Consider the following 13,454-nt stretch of genomic DNA (forward strand, 5'->3'; position numbering starts at 1 on the left):
TAAGTTGAGGAAACTGTTCATGAGCTAAAAAGCCATCCTGCTGGTAGGGTTCGGGAGCTCCAGCTTCTGCACCTGCTGCATACCCACTTCAGCCCAGCTCAGCAGCCTGACCTCCACCTGGGAGACCTGGGGTCACTGCCCGCAATAGGTCCCACAATGGTTGGACACTATTCAGCACCTGGAACAAGCGAATAGCAGTCAACCTGCCAGGCTCCTGTAGCTTAGATCTCACCCCCACCCCCACTTCCCACCCTCTCCCCAGGCCATTAGAGCCCCTCCAGCTGAGCTGCTCATTAAGATAAGTGTCATTTCCCACTCTGACTCTGAGGTTGTAGCATCTTGCATCAGTTCCCTATCTTTGGATCTTCCCAAAGCCCCAACGCCTGCCCACTGAGGGACAGAGATTGCTCCCACTTTCAGCATTTGTAATTTATAAGGGACATGCTGTCACTTAGCTTCAGGAAGCATGAGGCTATGGCGGTTATTTGGTATTCTTAGAGTGCTTCAAGTCCAGCCCTGAGAGGCAGAAAAGACCCAGGATCTCCCAGTCAATTAGTGCTAGAGTCCAGACAGAGCTCTAGGGCCATGATTGCCAAACCAGGCCTTTGGCCACATCTCAACTGCATCGCCCACACTGACAATGGGAAAAGTAAGATAACTAAACAAGTAGATTATGGAATTTAGATCTCAGAATCGATGTCTTCAAGCTAGGATTTATCTTTTAGTAGATTTGAAGAGAAAGAATAATGTTCCTTTTACTTTTATAGGGAAGGAAATATCCAACTATTTGCCCCATCTCCCCTAAAAGAGCAAGTAACAGCCATAGGCACCTGAGAATTTTGAAAACAGATCCAGCACATAGTAAATGTCAACTTCAGGCAGGCCAGCTCCCTCCAGAGTTTGCTACATTTATTTAAAGCAGGGGTGGGGATCATCCCATCCATGGGCTGTATATATGGCCTACAAAAAAATTTGGTCTGGCCCTGCCAAGGCAATTACAGGCGGGACTCGAAATTCAATAAATCTAGGAGCTCTTTTCATAGCTAATTTTTAAGTTGATAATTTTGTATAGCCCGAAAATGATGTTATAAATATCCAAATGGCCCATGGCAGAAAAAAGGTTCCCACCCCTGATTTAAAGTATCACTTTGGGACTCAGTGGCCAACTTTCCAGATAGTATTTGACCTGGGACCATTTCAATTAGGCTTAAAAGTAAATAGTCCCAAGTAGGTATTCTCATTGACAGTAAATCCATTTCCAATATTCAGCCTTTTTGCACAGTCTGTAGCTCCAGTTATCCCACTGCATGGCTAAGCCACTGTGTGCTCAGCACACTCTGCCTTTGCTCTGGTCACTAGCTTTGGAAGACCTTGCCCAGCTGGTCTCCTCAGAGCCCTGAGACCTGATGCAGGGCCATTTCCTAGTGTGATGGAGTTGCTGGGGTGAATCTCAGCTAGGCTGTGGCTGCATTAATTAAAGATCTGCACCTGATGACTCAGACTGCAGGGATGGTTCTTTCCTCAAGGATTCTCCATGGAGTCTCCCACCAGTTCAGCACTTTGGGTGAGCATGCAGTCTCCCTGAGCATAGTGCTACAGTGCAGATGACAAGTTTTGAGGAGATATGAACTTGAATTTGACCTGATCTGATAATCTGCTACCTTCTCCCATATATTACCTTTGAAAACCCCAGATTGGCAAAAATAGGATAAACCTTTTAGCAAGTCTGTGCTCCTCCTCTGCTAGATCAAAAAGCCATGCTAAAAGCTCTTTCCAAAGAACCAGACTCCCAAAGCATGACTTCCCAAATTATGGACCAGAAATCTAAGTTCAGGTATTGGGTATCTCACTAGACTTACCAGAGATAGATGACAGCTCTGCTTTTAATCAGATAGCTCATTTGGGTGCCATTCTTTTAGTCCATCAGAAAACATTCAGTAAGCAACTGATATCCACCAGTCCAGGTGCCTGACAAACCTTCCAGAGGTATTGTTCCTTTGCCTGAACTTGAAACAATCTTCTCTTCACATCCCTGCCACATTGGATGATTATCATCTGTTTAGGTATCTGCCCTTCAATAGAATATGAGTTCCTTGAAGGCAAGGACCCTGTCTTTTCATCTCTGTACCCTAACTGTCATACAGCCTAGGACACAAAAGTCAGAGTCAGTAAATACCTGTGAAGGACACAGACATACAAACCAACAAATACCACACATCTTCATAGAGTCCTAAAGCCTCCAAGTAGTAGAGAAAGATTATTCCACTCTTCACCCATAAATGCAAATATGGAAGGTAACAACAGCCTAGCCAGACTATAGAACATACTAAAGAATATAAGATGCCACATGTTCAAGAAATTGCCTCTCTGGTTCCAAAACAAGCATATTTGCATCTAACAGATTTTTTCCCACTTCAGTTTCACAAGTTCTAAATAATAGTGTGGTGTGTGTTTTTCACATTTCTTGGTCTCTTGCTATATCCTAAGCATAGTACAGAATTTTTTATGTGTATGTTCTCATTTAATCTTCATAACAATCCTGAGTTAATTACTATTATCATCATCCCCATTTTACAGGCAAAGAACTTGCCCAAGCTATACAACTATTAAGTGGCAGGCATATTAGGACTCAGACTCAGATGCCCAAATATATTGACACCAAAGCTCATGATTTTGGTCTCTACTGCACTTAGAAAACTTGGCAACAAACATTATGATTCTGATGATTATCATTAGCGTGAATTTTGTTTTCTGACGAAATTCTGAGTCATACAAAGCCTTGAGACATGTATATTAGTTTATGTTAAAAATCTTAGCTTAGATTAAAGACCTAAACATAACACCTAAAACTATAAAACTCTTACAAGAAAACAGAGTAAAAGCTTCATGGCAATGGATGTGACAATGATTTCCTGGATATGACACTAAAATCACAGGCAACAAAAGAAAAAACAGATAAGTTAGACTTCATCAAAATTTAAAACTTTTATGCATCAAAGGACAGTATCAACAGAGCAAAAAGGCACCCCGAAGAACAGAAAAAAACATATGCAAATCATATATCTGTCAAGGGTCTAGTATCCAGAATATATAAAGAACTCCTATAACAAGACAATAACCTCATTTAAAAAATAGGAAAAACTAAAACTATACCATTTCCCCTCCCCTGAGCCTTTGGCAACCACCATTCCACTTTCTGTCTCTATGAATGTGACTACTCTAGGGACCTCATATAAGTAGAATCATAGACTATTTGTTTTTTTGGGACTGGCTTATTTCATTTAGCATAATGTGCTCAAGAGTCTTTCATATTATAGTAGTGTCAGAGTTTCCTTCCTTATTAAGGCTCAATAATATTCCATTGTATGTACACACCACATTTTTTTTTATCCACTCACCTACTGAGTTGCTTCCACCTATTGGCTATGGCAAATAATGCTGCTATGAACATGGGTGTACAAATACTCTTTAAGTCCCCAGTTTTAATTCTTTTGGGTATATATCCAAAAATGGAATTTCTGGATCATGTGGTAATTCTACTTTTCCTTTTTTTTTAGGAAATACCATACTATTTGCCACAGAAGCTGCACCATTTTATATTCCCACCAACGGTGCACAAGGATCCTAATTTCTCCACATCCTGACCAACATTTATTATTTTCTGTTTTGTTTTGTTTTTAATAGTAGCTAGTGGATGTGAGGTGGCATTTCATTGTGGTATTGATTTGTATTTCTCTAAGATTAGTGATATTAAGAATCTTTTTACATGCATAATGGCCATTTGTTTATCTCGTTTGGAAAAATGTCTATTCAGTCCTTTGGCATTTTTAATTGGGTTGTTCGTATTTTTATTGTTGAGATGCAGGAGTCCTTTATATATTCTGGATATTAACCTAACAGTGCCAGAACTTTTAAGACATATTTACGATTCACCATATTTATAAATTTAATTTATTGAACTTCTCAGAGTTCTTTAAGTAATTAGGAATGTTTATTTGCTACACAACTGCATTACTTAAAAAGAAAATACGTTAAATTTATAAAAACAAATATTAACTAAGTTTGTAAACATGTTCAAATGTTAATGAAAGGCCTTTAAAAACGATTGCTAAAATTTGCCACATTTATAAATAGAATATTTGTAAGCTAAAAATCAGAAGTTTAAGGAAAAACAAAGTTTAAATTATAAGTTTAAAAATCAGATATTAATTTAAAAATTCAAAGTGGACCATATCTTCTCTGAGTTCCAAACTCTCAACAGAGACTCAGAGAGGTTAGGTAGCCTGCCCAAGAGTTTAGAGGGCTCAAAATTCAGATCTAAAGACAAATACAAAGTTATACTGCCTCAAATAGAGCCTAGGCTTGTTCTATAAATCACTTTGAAAATACTGCCAACAAAAAACAAAAACAAAAAAGGTAATGTTTCTAAATGCTGTCAACTTATTTGACTTCCTCATCCTATTAAGTTCATTAAACAAATACTCTTTGCCCTCTATTAGGTGCCCTGTACTAAAGTACTGAAATGAAGGGCCTGATTCCTGTCTCCAAGGACTTCGCAGTTCTCAGAGATTGTTTCCTAGGAAACCTGACATTCAGAAACAAGACACAAGCTCCTCCTCCCCGCTATGCAGCAGTTTAGCTGGTAAATGGTTCACTAGTCAGTGTGTCTGTTCAAAATCTTTTCCTGAACAACCCTAGGAGCCCAGCCCATCTTCCCCTGCCTCAGTTTCACAAGTCAGGACCCTCCTCTCCATCTGGGGAGTCAGCCAAACCTTAGATCAAAACCTTCTCAGGTTTCTTAGTCTGCCACCAATTTAAGGAAATCCCAAACATGTAAAGTCCCAGCTTACAAAACAGATATATTAGGCATCAAGAGGATTTGCTTTGTCTCTCAGATTCCCCAAAGAGTTGCTTTCAGCAATGAGTGTCCCTTGGGCACTTAAATTCTGATTCTTTCTACACCTGAAATTCAGTTCCTATGAAGCAGGAGAGACCTGTTATATAGGAGGTGAGCCTGTGCTGCTTTTGTACTTACCATCTGAGACAGTCCCGTGAGCTTTGGCAACCTGCCCTGGCTCCTGGATCAAGCCCTGGAAGCAGTTCTTACAGAGCAAATGCTGGCAGGGCAGGAGCCAGGCACCCACATATTGCAGGTCCTGTTGGCACAACAAGCAAGTCAGTACCACGGCCTCCATCTGTCCACTCCTGTGTTTCGGGTGAACCAGTGGCAGCCCCATAAAGCTCACACCCATATCCATGCCCATTCCTGTGCCAGGGACTGGGGCTTTTCCATTGATATCCTCAGGTGCGAAGCAGCATGTAGAGGAAACAAGTTCCACTACCTGTAAGTGAAGCACAAAGCAGAGTGATTTGTCCTGGCCGAGTAGCTCAGTTGGTTGCAGGTTTGAACCCTGGTGAGGGCATATACAAGAATCAACCAATGAAGGCATAAATAAGTGGAACAACAAATTGATGTTTCTCTTTTTCTCTCTCCCAACCCCCTTTCCTCTCTCTCTCTAAAAATCAATTTAAGAAAAAAAAAAAAAAAGGCAGAGTGATTTATTTCTTTTGGAAGGGGGATGTTCCTGGGCAAGCCAGAAAGGACTCAGAAACCAAGGCCTCAGAAGTCCAGGTCATGTTCCTCCCCAGAAGTGGAACTCATGCCCTGTAGCAGAGCACAGCCTCAGCCTCTCACTTGGGCTCAAAGAGAGAGCCCAGCATCTCTGCTGCAGAAAACAAAGCCTGGAGGTGTCTGCTAGGTGGCATGTTTCTTACAGTTTGTTTGCCTTCAAAAGTGTCCCAAATTTACCTGTGCCTCTTTACTAGTGGAAAAGCTTCATCTAAGATTTCATTTTGGAAAAGAAAAAAATTTATTAAATGCCAGGTTTATGCCAGGTGCTTTATATATTGTATCTCAATCCTCACAGCTGCCCTTGGAGACAGGGATTATGATACTTTTACAAATTATATAAAACCATGAGGAACAGGCTGAGCAAACTGAGGCTCAGAAAGCTTGGGTAACTGCACAAAGACAGATGGTAAATAGCAGAGTTCAAATTCAAATTCAGCCCTAGCCAGTTTGGCTCAGTGGGTATAGTGTCAGCCCTCAGGCTGAAGGGTGACAGGTTTGATTTCTGTCAAGGGGACGCACCTCAGTTGCAGGCTCAATCCCCAGCCCTGGTTGGGGTGTGTGTAGGAGACAACCAGTTGATGTGTCTCTCTCACATTGATGTTTCTCTCTGTGTCTCTCCTCCTCCCTTCCACTCTCTGTAAAAAAAAAAAAAAAAAAAAAATCATTGGAAAAAAATATCCTCGGGTGAGGATTAACAATAACAATTCAAATTCAAAAATTCAAACCCAGGTCAGTCATTCCAGATCCCACACTCTTAACTATTGAAATATTTTTCAAACGGAGGTCCACAGGCATATTTTCATTAGTTCTCTCCAATAATTTTTTTAAATTAGTGTTTCATTCTAGTTAGAGTTTTTTAAAGTATAAATATTCTGGATCATCTACATACCTATGAATACAAGATTTTAGGGGCAGTGTTAAGAGTTTAGAATCTAGTTCATACCAAGTACTACCATATCTCAGGCTAATGAGAAGAGGAAGGGGCAGACTTAATATATAAAGGATGCCTTCTTGCCACATGAAGTATAAATGACATTGGGCACACAATGATGAATGTTTCACAGTACATACTTGGAATGGATGAAGAAGGTGGGGAAACTGGGCCATCATCATGGGCATGGGGGGGGGAGGGTAGTTTGCCAAACTTAGCCACAACAGGAAACACCACATTTAAGTTACAGTGGCAATTCAGTTTTATAATTGTATAAGGACAAATGGAGTGTACCTAATTTTACATCTGTACTTATTTAAGAAACAAAACAAAAATCATCTAATTCAAATCTGGATCTCTGTAATTATGCAAGTTTGAGAGAACTTTCACTTCAGTCCACAGGCTTTGGGAGCCAAACCCATTAAGGACAAAGGGCGATGGGGTTGGGAGAAGTCAAGCTGCTTGGAGGCCCAGCAAGATGCCACTAAATAAAGTAATGGGTAGACTTTCACTTCTAATTCATTGTAGGGCTTTAACGGCAGTTATTTTCCAGAGAGCAGCCATAGTAGCAGCCCCAGTAGAGGTGATGGCAGTCTCTCTTAGGTGGTTTAAGTGACTACGTTTATTTTGTTAGACTTTGAGAATGTCAAATGTTTTGTTCTTAGAACCTCTGGACATTTTTAAATTAATGAGGGCTCAATGAGATTTTGTTTATGTGGGTTATAGCTATTGCTATTTACCATGATATAAATTAAAACTGAGATAATTTTTAAATATTCATTAAAAAACAATAAATGTATTACATGTCAACATTAATAACTTACTAGGAAAAATTAACAATTTTTTAAAAATTGATTTGAGAGAGAAAAACATCGATGTGAGAGAGATACATAGATTGGTTACCTCCTGAAGGTGCCTGTGCCCTGACTGGGAATTGAACCTATGACCTCCTAGTGCACAGGATCACACTCCAACCAATTAACAAACTTTCAAAAAAAATAAGTTTAGCAAGAAGAGTGACATTGTTTTTACTTTTTGCAAACCTCGTTAATGTCTGGCTTAATAGAAGATACTTGGATTTCCACACCTGCTTCTGCAGTCAATCTGTTCTATGTTGTTTTGTTTCTCATACATGAAGAAAATCCAGCCTCATGGAGCTATACAGTTGGAAAAGATAGGAATATTTCAATAGAGCCTTATCAGATAGTTGTGGATATTATTCTTGGATACTATACCAAAATTCAATAAGGGGTAATTTCTTAAAGATTAGCTGTAATGTGGAATCTGAAACTACATTAATGGGCTTTTCTTATTCTGTTACATTAAATTCCACTGGTCTTTTACCCGGGCATGATTTTATAATACCAAGCATTGGTCATTTGGAAAATACTGGTTCAACGACTTATGCAGATGCTCCAAATATTGACATTTCATCATACAATAACAAAAAAAAATCACACTTTTTAATATCACCTCCAATCTCATGGAAAATTCTTTAACTATCAGAAACTTGTCAAACTCATAGAAGAATTCTCATTTACCAGAATTCTCATTTTTGCCTGAAAACTCAAGTTTTATATTGGCAGCAAATACTGTCAGTTTTTTCCTTGAAGTGGTAGGCTCACTTTGTTTTTGAGAAAGTTTCGACCAAATTCCTAAGGCTGAATAACCATAGCTTGTCTGTCAGTTGTTCTTTTAAGTAACACTGGTGCTCTACCCTCCCCACCAAAAAAAGGCTAGTTCAGCTTGCAAGACAAATAGTAGCACAAGTAGCGTAAGTGCCTTTTGCATACTTCCAATTTCTTCACACAGAACATTAGAAAGACATGTATTCAAGGACGGAGATTTAATAAAATATTTACTCTTTTATCACAGACATTCTCTTTTTCTTTTTCATCCTCACCCAAGGATATGTTTATTGTTTTTAGAGAGAGAGGGAAGGAGAGAGAAAGAAACATCGATTGGTTGCCTCCCCTACACACCCCGATGGGGGACTGAACTCACAACCTAGGGATGTGCCCTGACTGAGAACTGAACCCGCAGACTTTGATGCACAGGACGACGCTCCAGCCAGCTGAGCACCGGCCAGCACATCATCACAGACATTAAGTGAAACTGGCTTTTTTCCTTTCTTTTCTTTTCTTCTCTTTTTTATTGCAAATGCCTGGCAGTGTACAATGACTTGTACCGGCAGTTTTACAAGCCATCTTTGTTCTTTGCTTTGACACCATCAATGCAAATATCAACCTGGTGGAGGAATCATACATAACATCTTAGTATTATTATGAAAATTGTTTTGACCTTGTGGACCTCCTGTAAGAGTCTCTAGGACTCTAATAGTTCTAGAAACCACACTTTGAGAACTGCTGCATTAGACTTTGAACAACAATTCTGGGAATAAGAGGTGGCACGGCGTTCCAACACCAGTGGGCTCTACACAAAGTAAAAATATAAAGAGATAAGTATTTAATTCCTGTCTTAGAAAAGCAATTGAAATAACTCTGTGAGGATAAAGAGTAAATTACAGGCATAGCCAAGCAATGAGACTCTGATTTAGGGATAAGGGGGTGAAGGTCAAATGATTATTTTCTATCCCCTTCTCTGTCTGCTTTTCACCATAACTTAGTTCTTCCTTCTCCTTCCTATCTCCCCTGACCTGGGAAAGTAGAGGGGATGGAAACTGGTAGAATGTACTTAAGCCAGGGGTAGCAAATTCAAATACCTACAGGAGCCAGGCATATTCACCTACAGGAATGTGGGTCAGTGCTGCCAAATCTTAGTTTTTCAAAACTCCAGAAATCCAGATTTTTATTTAAATTTTAAAACATTGCCCTGGCTGGGTAGCTCAGTTGGTTAGTGGGTCGTCCCAAAACACCAAAGTTGCAGGTTCAATCCTATCAAAGCGTATACAAGAGGCAACCAATGAATGCATAAATAAGTGGAACAACAAATTGATGTTTCTTTCTCTCTCCTTCCTCTCTCCCTCTCAAATAAATCAATCAATAAATTAAATTTTAAAACACTGGCAACTAATTAAATTAAAAAATATCAGAAAACAGCATGAATCAAACAAAATATACTAGCAATTAGCTCGAGTTCTCTGATTTAAGTTACAGAGAAACCTGGATTAAATGAAACAAGTTTGAAGGATAGGAAACCTCACATATAAGATTAGCTTGCTCACCAACCACTTCCTTTTAACATCCCACACTCGGGGACCTGAGAGAAGGGAAATGTTTACTAGTTCCTATAATCTTGCCAAGGAATGAAAGAACAAGTCATTCCATGACACATTGGGAGTAAGAATTTCAAAGATTGTTTGCATGGGTAGTACAGAACAAATTATCATTCAAATGTACTCATTTTAGGGAGAAAATGGGAGAAGCAGTAGGCAATGAGAGAACACCATGCTATGCTAGGCTGTGTTGAATGTGATATATTATTTACTTTTTTACTTGTTTACTGTTTTAGACACAGTCTTAAAGCAGGACTTTGTCTTTCTTGTTTACCACTGTACCTGCCCCTCACTGCCTGGCATATATATACATATATATGTAGTGTCTGAACATAGCAAGCACTCAATAAATATTCCTAAAATGAATGAATGAATCCAAGTCATTTTTCATTATACAGACAAGAAAACTAAGATTCAAAGAGAATATGCTGTTTGTTCAATGTCATTCAGGTAGTAAAAACAGAGGTAGAAAATAAGCCCAAGTTTTTCCCCACTAATTTTATCATCTGAAATTAAATTAATACCCTACTATTTAAGCTCCTCTCTGTTGTGCTAGTGGGGAAGCTGCTCTCAAAGATCCTAGAATTCCTCTCTTCACATTTTGGTTTTCTGAGTTTAGTATTTTCCATCCTAGCTTCCAACAAAGCTTTTAGGAATGCACTTGCGATATAGCACAAGATTTTTAAAAAATCTATTCCAACACAGAAAGAAAAGACTCCTATAAATTCCTAATCCTCAAATTAGATTTTTTTTACTTTGTGCTAAAGGAAACCCTGTGGGCCTATGGATTTTCCCCTAGATGCCATACTGCCATTTATCAAAAACTACTGATAAAAGAAAAAAGAAAAAAAAACCTTGAGACTGACATAGTTGAAACTGGAAACTATACATGCTGCTGATGCATAAATTGGTACAATCCGTTTGGAAAAATATATATAGCAACATAAAATGAATCATAAAAATGTTCATACCCTATAATCTAGCAATCTCACTCCTGGGGATTTATCCTAGACAAGTTATTCAACAGGAGAAAAAAACTACACATTCACAAATGTTCATTGTATCATTGTCTCTAATAGCAAAGGGAAAAAAAACATAAAATACATGAGAAAATGGCTTAGTAAATTATAGTACATGCTAAAGACAAATCACTCTTTAGCTGTTAAAAATAATCATCATGGCCCTGGTTAGGTGGCTCAGTTGGTTGGAGTGTCATCCCATACACCAAAAAGTTGTGAGTTCAATTCCTGGTCAAGGCACATACCTAGTCTGCAGGTTCGATCCCTGGTTGGGGTGCATATGGAAGGCAACCAATCAATATTTCTCTTTCACATTGATGTTTCTCTCTCCACCCCGCACCTTCCTCTCTCTCTAAAATCAATAAAAAATACTAATAATCATGAAAACTGGATAGTGATACAGAAGAATATCACAGAATTACATGAAAAGCAGAATACAAACAGATTTGTATACTGTAATCATCAGCTTTGCCGATAGCTATGTCTCCATGTAGATGAGAACTGAAAACAGCATTGTTGGCTGTGATGATTTAAGATGTTTATACTTACATTTTTTCCTCAAAAAAATTTTTAATGTTTTATTGTCTTTTCTATTACACAAAAATTTTTAAATTCTTTCTGAAACCAATTTGGATTTCTAAGTTTTTCTCTAATTCTCACTTAGACCAGAAATCTGGCTCTTCTCTCTTAAATTAATGATCCTCTACTTGAAAAAGGAAAGCAATATAATATTTCCAAATGTCTAAATCTAAATATGAAGAGCCAAAAAACAGGCTGAATCCATCCACACTGTTGTTGCTATCTGAAGGACTGCTGATGAACTCAGGAATCCAGAGAGGAGGGGAAGAGAGAAGAACCACCAGGGCCCTCTTCAGAGTGGCAGTGTGCTCACAGGGCCGACTGGAGAGAAGTGTGGGGTAGCAAAAAGGTCAGTACCACCTTTACCTGCGTCCAGACTGCTGCCTGGTATCATCTCCTTTCCGCTCATTTCACAGGTATTTTATGAGGCCCTGACTCTCTGGGAAAGCCCAGATGCCTCAGATGTCACAATGTCATGCTCTAGTTCAGAACAGATGTCACAGAGAAGGACGCATCTCAGAGGTCATGCCCTGTGTGCCTGACAGGGAGGGACAGGTCACTTAATACCTAATGTCTGCAGGCTATTCAACTTTGCAGACATAGAACTCAGCTTGGTTTACTCTCCCAGAGCTGGTTAATATAGGGAAACTGACCCACAATGAAAACTCCCACATAAGCCTTTTGTTGAAGGTACATGATTGCCTTGTCAAGGAGAGGGAGCTGGCTGGAAACCACAGCCACACAACCACCCAGGGCACTTCCTACCCTGGAGATCAAACCAATGAGAAGAATGCTAGGTGAGCGAAGAACTCAACATGTAGTGCTGGTCCATCAGGGAGGCTTCCCATTCAGCCAGGTGGCCTGGCAAACAGGATGTAGCTCCTCTTCAACCAAGGAATATAGAAAAACTATCCAGAAGCAGCATACCATCATCCAGAACCCTACCTCCACCCCCTGGACAGTCTTGGTCCTTGCTTCAGGCCCTAGTTACAGGATACCTGTCATTCCCAAGAGTTTACCCAGCTTACCTTACTTAACTCACAGAGCATTATCCCAGGGTAGTTACCAGTTTGCTTGGCTCATCCCTTGTACACTTACTGACCAGTTTTAATGTCAAATAGAGGATGATCTTTCTTAGATCTTGCCCCGCACCCTCAAGGCCCCTTTCTGCTGGTCATAGGCATTATGTGATTAAGGATTGAAGAAGTAATGAAGTCCATAATGCTGTGAGGTCAGAGAGGTTGTCACTGAGTTAAAAGCAGACGATCTGGAGAGAGAGAGGGGGCTAAAGACTAAGCTCTTTATCTTAGCAGCTCCATATCCTTTGGCAAGTCACTCAACTTTCTGTGTCTCAATTTTCTCATTCATAAAATAGAGCTGAGAGTGTTGACTTCTCAGGCAGATGCATTTTGTAAACTGCAAGGTGTATTAGGCTATTATCACTGTAGACTGGAGTGTTCTGGGAAGAAGCAGATTATAAGCTGGCCTTAAAGGCTGAAGAAGATTCAGGATACATGTTCAAGAAGAAGGTGAGCACTCCAAGCTTGAGAAATGGCACCAGCAAGCAAAAGGCAGAAAGAGATGTACCAAGCTTGGATGCAGTAGAAACCTTTGTAGGGGAGTTGCTGATGTAAGGCTGGAAAGGTAAGTGGGCTGTATTCTATTGGTAACAGGGAGACACTGAACTTTTTGATTAAGTAAGAGAAAGGATGAAAGTCATGTTTTAGGAAGATTAACCTGGCAGAGGTATTATGGATGGAGGGATTGGAGGAGAGTGAGAATGTAGGCAGGGTGATCACAGGAAGGTGTTGAACTCAAGATAAGAGATATGATGAGGGCCTTAATGAAGGCAGTGGCACAAGAATATAGTGACCATGTATTAGAGGAAAAGAAAGCTTAGGGGCAATCTTAAGGTCTCCCTGACATAGCTATGGTGGACAAAGTATATAATAAAGAAGGCACTAGTGAGCAGGGAAGATTAAAGTCTTTGGATATGTTTACCTAGTTTGTCTGTAGAATGTCCAAGGGATATTAGCCAGAAATTAAGTGAATCTATGA

General features: G+C 39.5%; 1 protein-coding gene across 1 annotated transcript in view; it reads right to left on the reverse strand.

Annotated features, from left to right (window-relative positions):
* The window catches only part of TRIM66 (tripartite motif containing 66), a gene marked incomplete at its 5' end in the record, with an annotated part of 43,899 nt that extends 38,635 nt beyond the window's left edge, over positions 1 to 5,264 (reverse strand). The window contains one exon of the mRNA XM_081153621.1: positions 5,036 to 5,264. Coding sequence (XP_081009747.1) covers positions 5,036 to 5,264 — 229 coding nt within the window. The remainder of the gene's footprint in view (positions 1 to 5,035) is intronic.
* Between the last annotated feature and the right edge of the window lie 8,190 nt (positions 5,265 to 13,454).

Source organism: Miniopterus schreibersii (assembly GCF_964146895.1).
Source record: "Miniopterus schreibersii genome assembly, chromosome: 12".
Lineage (NCBI taxonomy): Eukaryota > Metazoa > Chordata > Mammalia > Chiroptera > Miniopteridae > Miniopterus > Miniopterus schreibersii.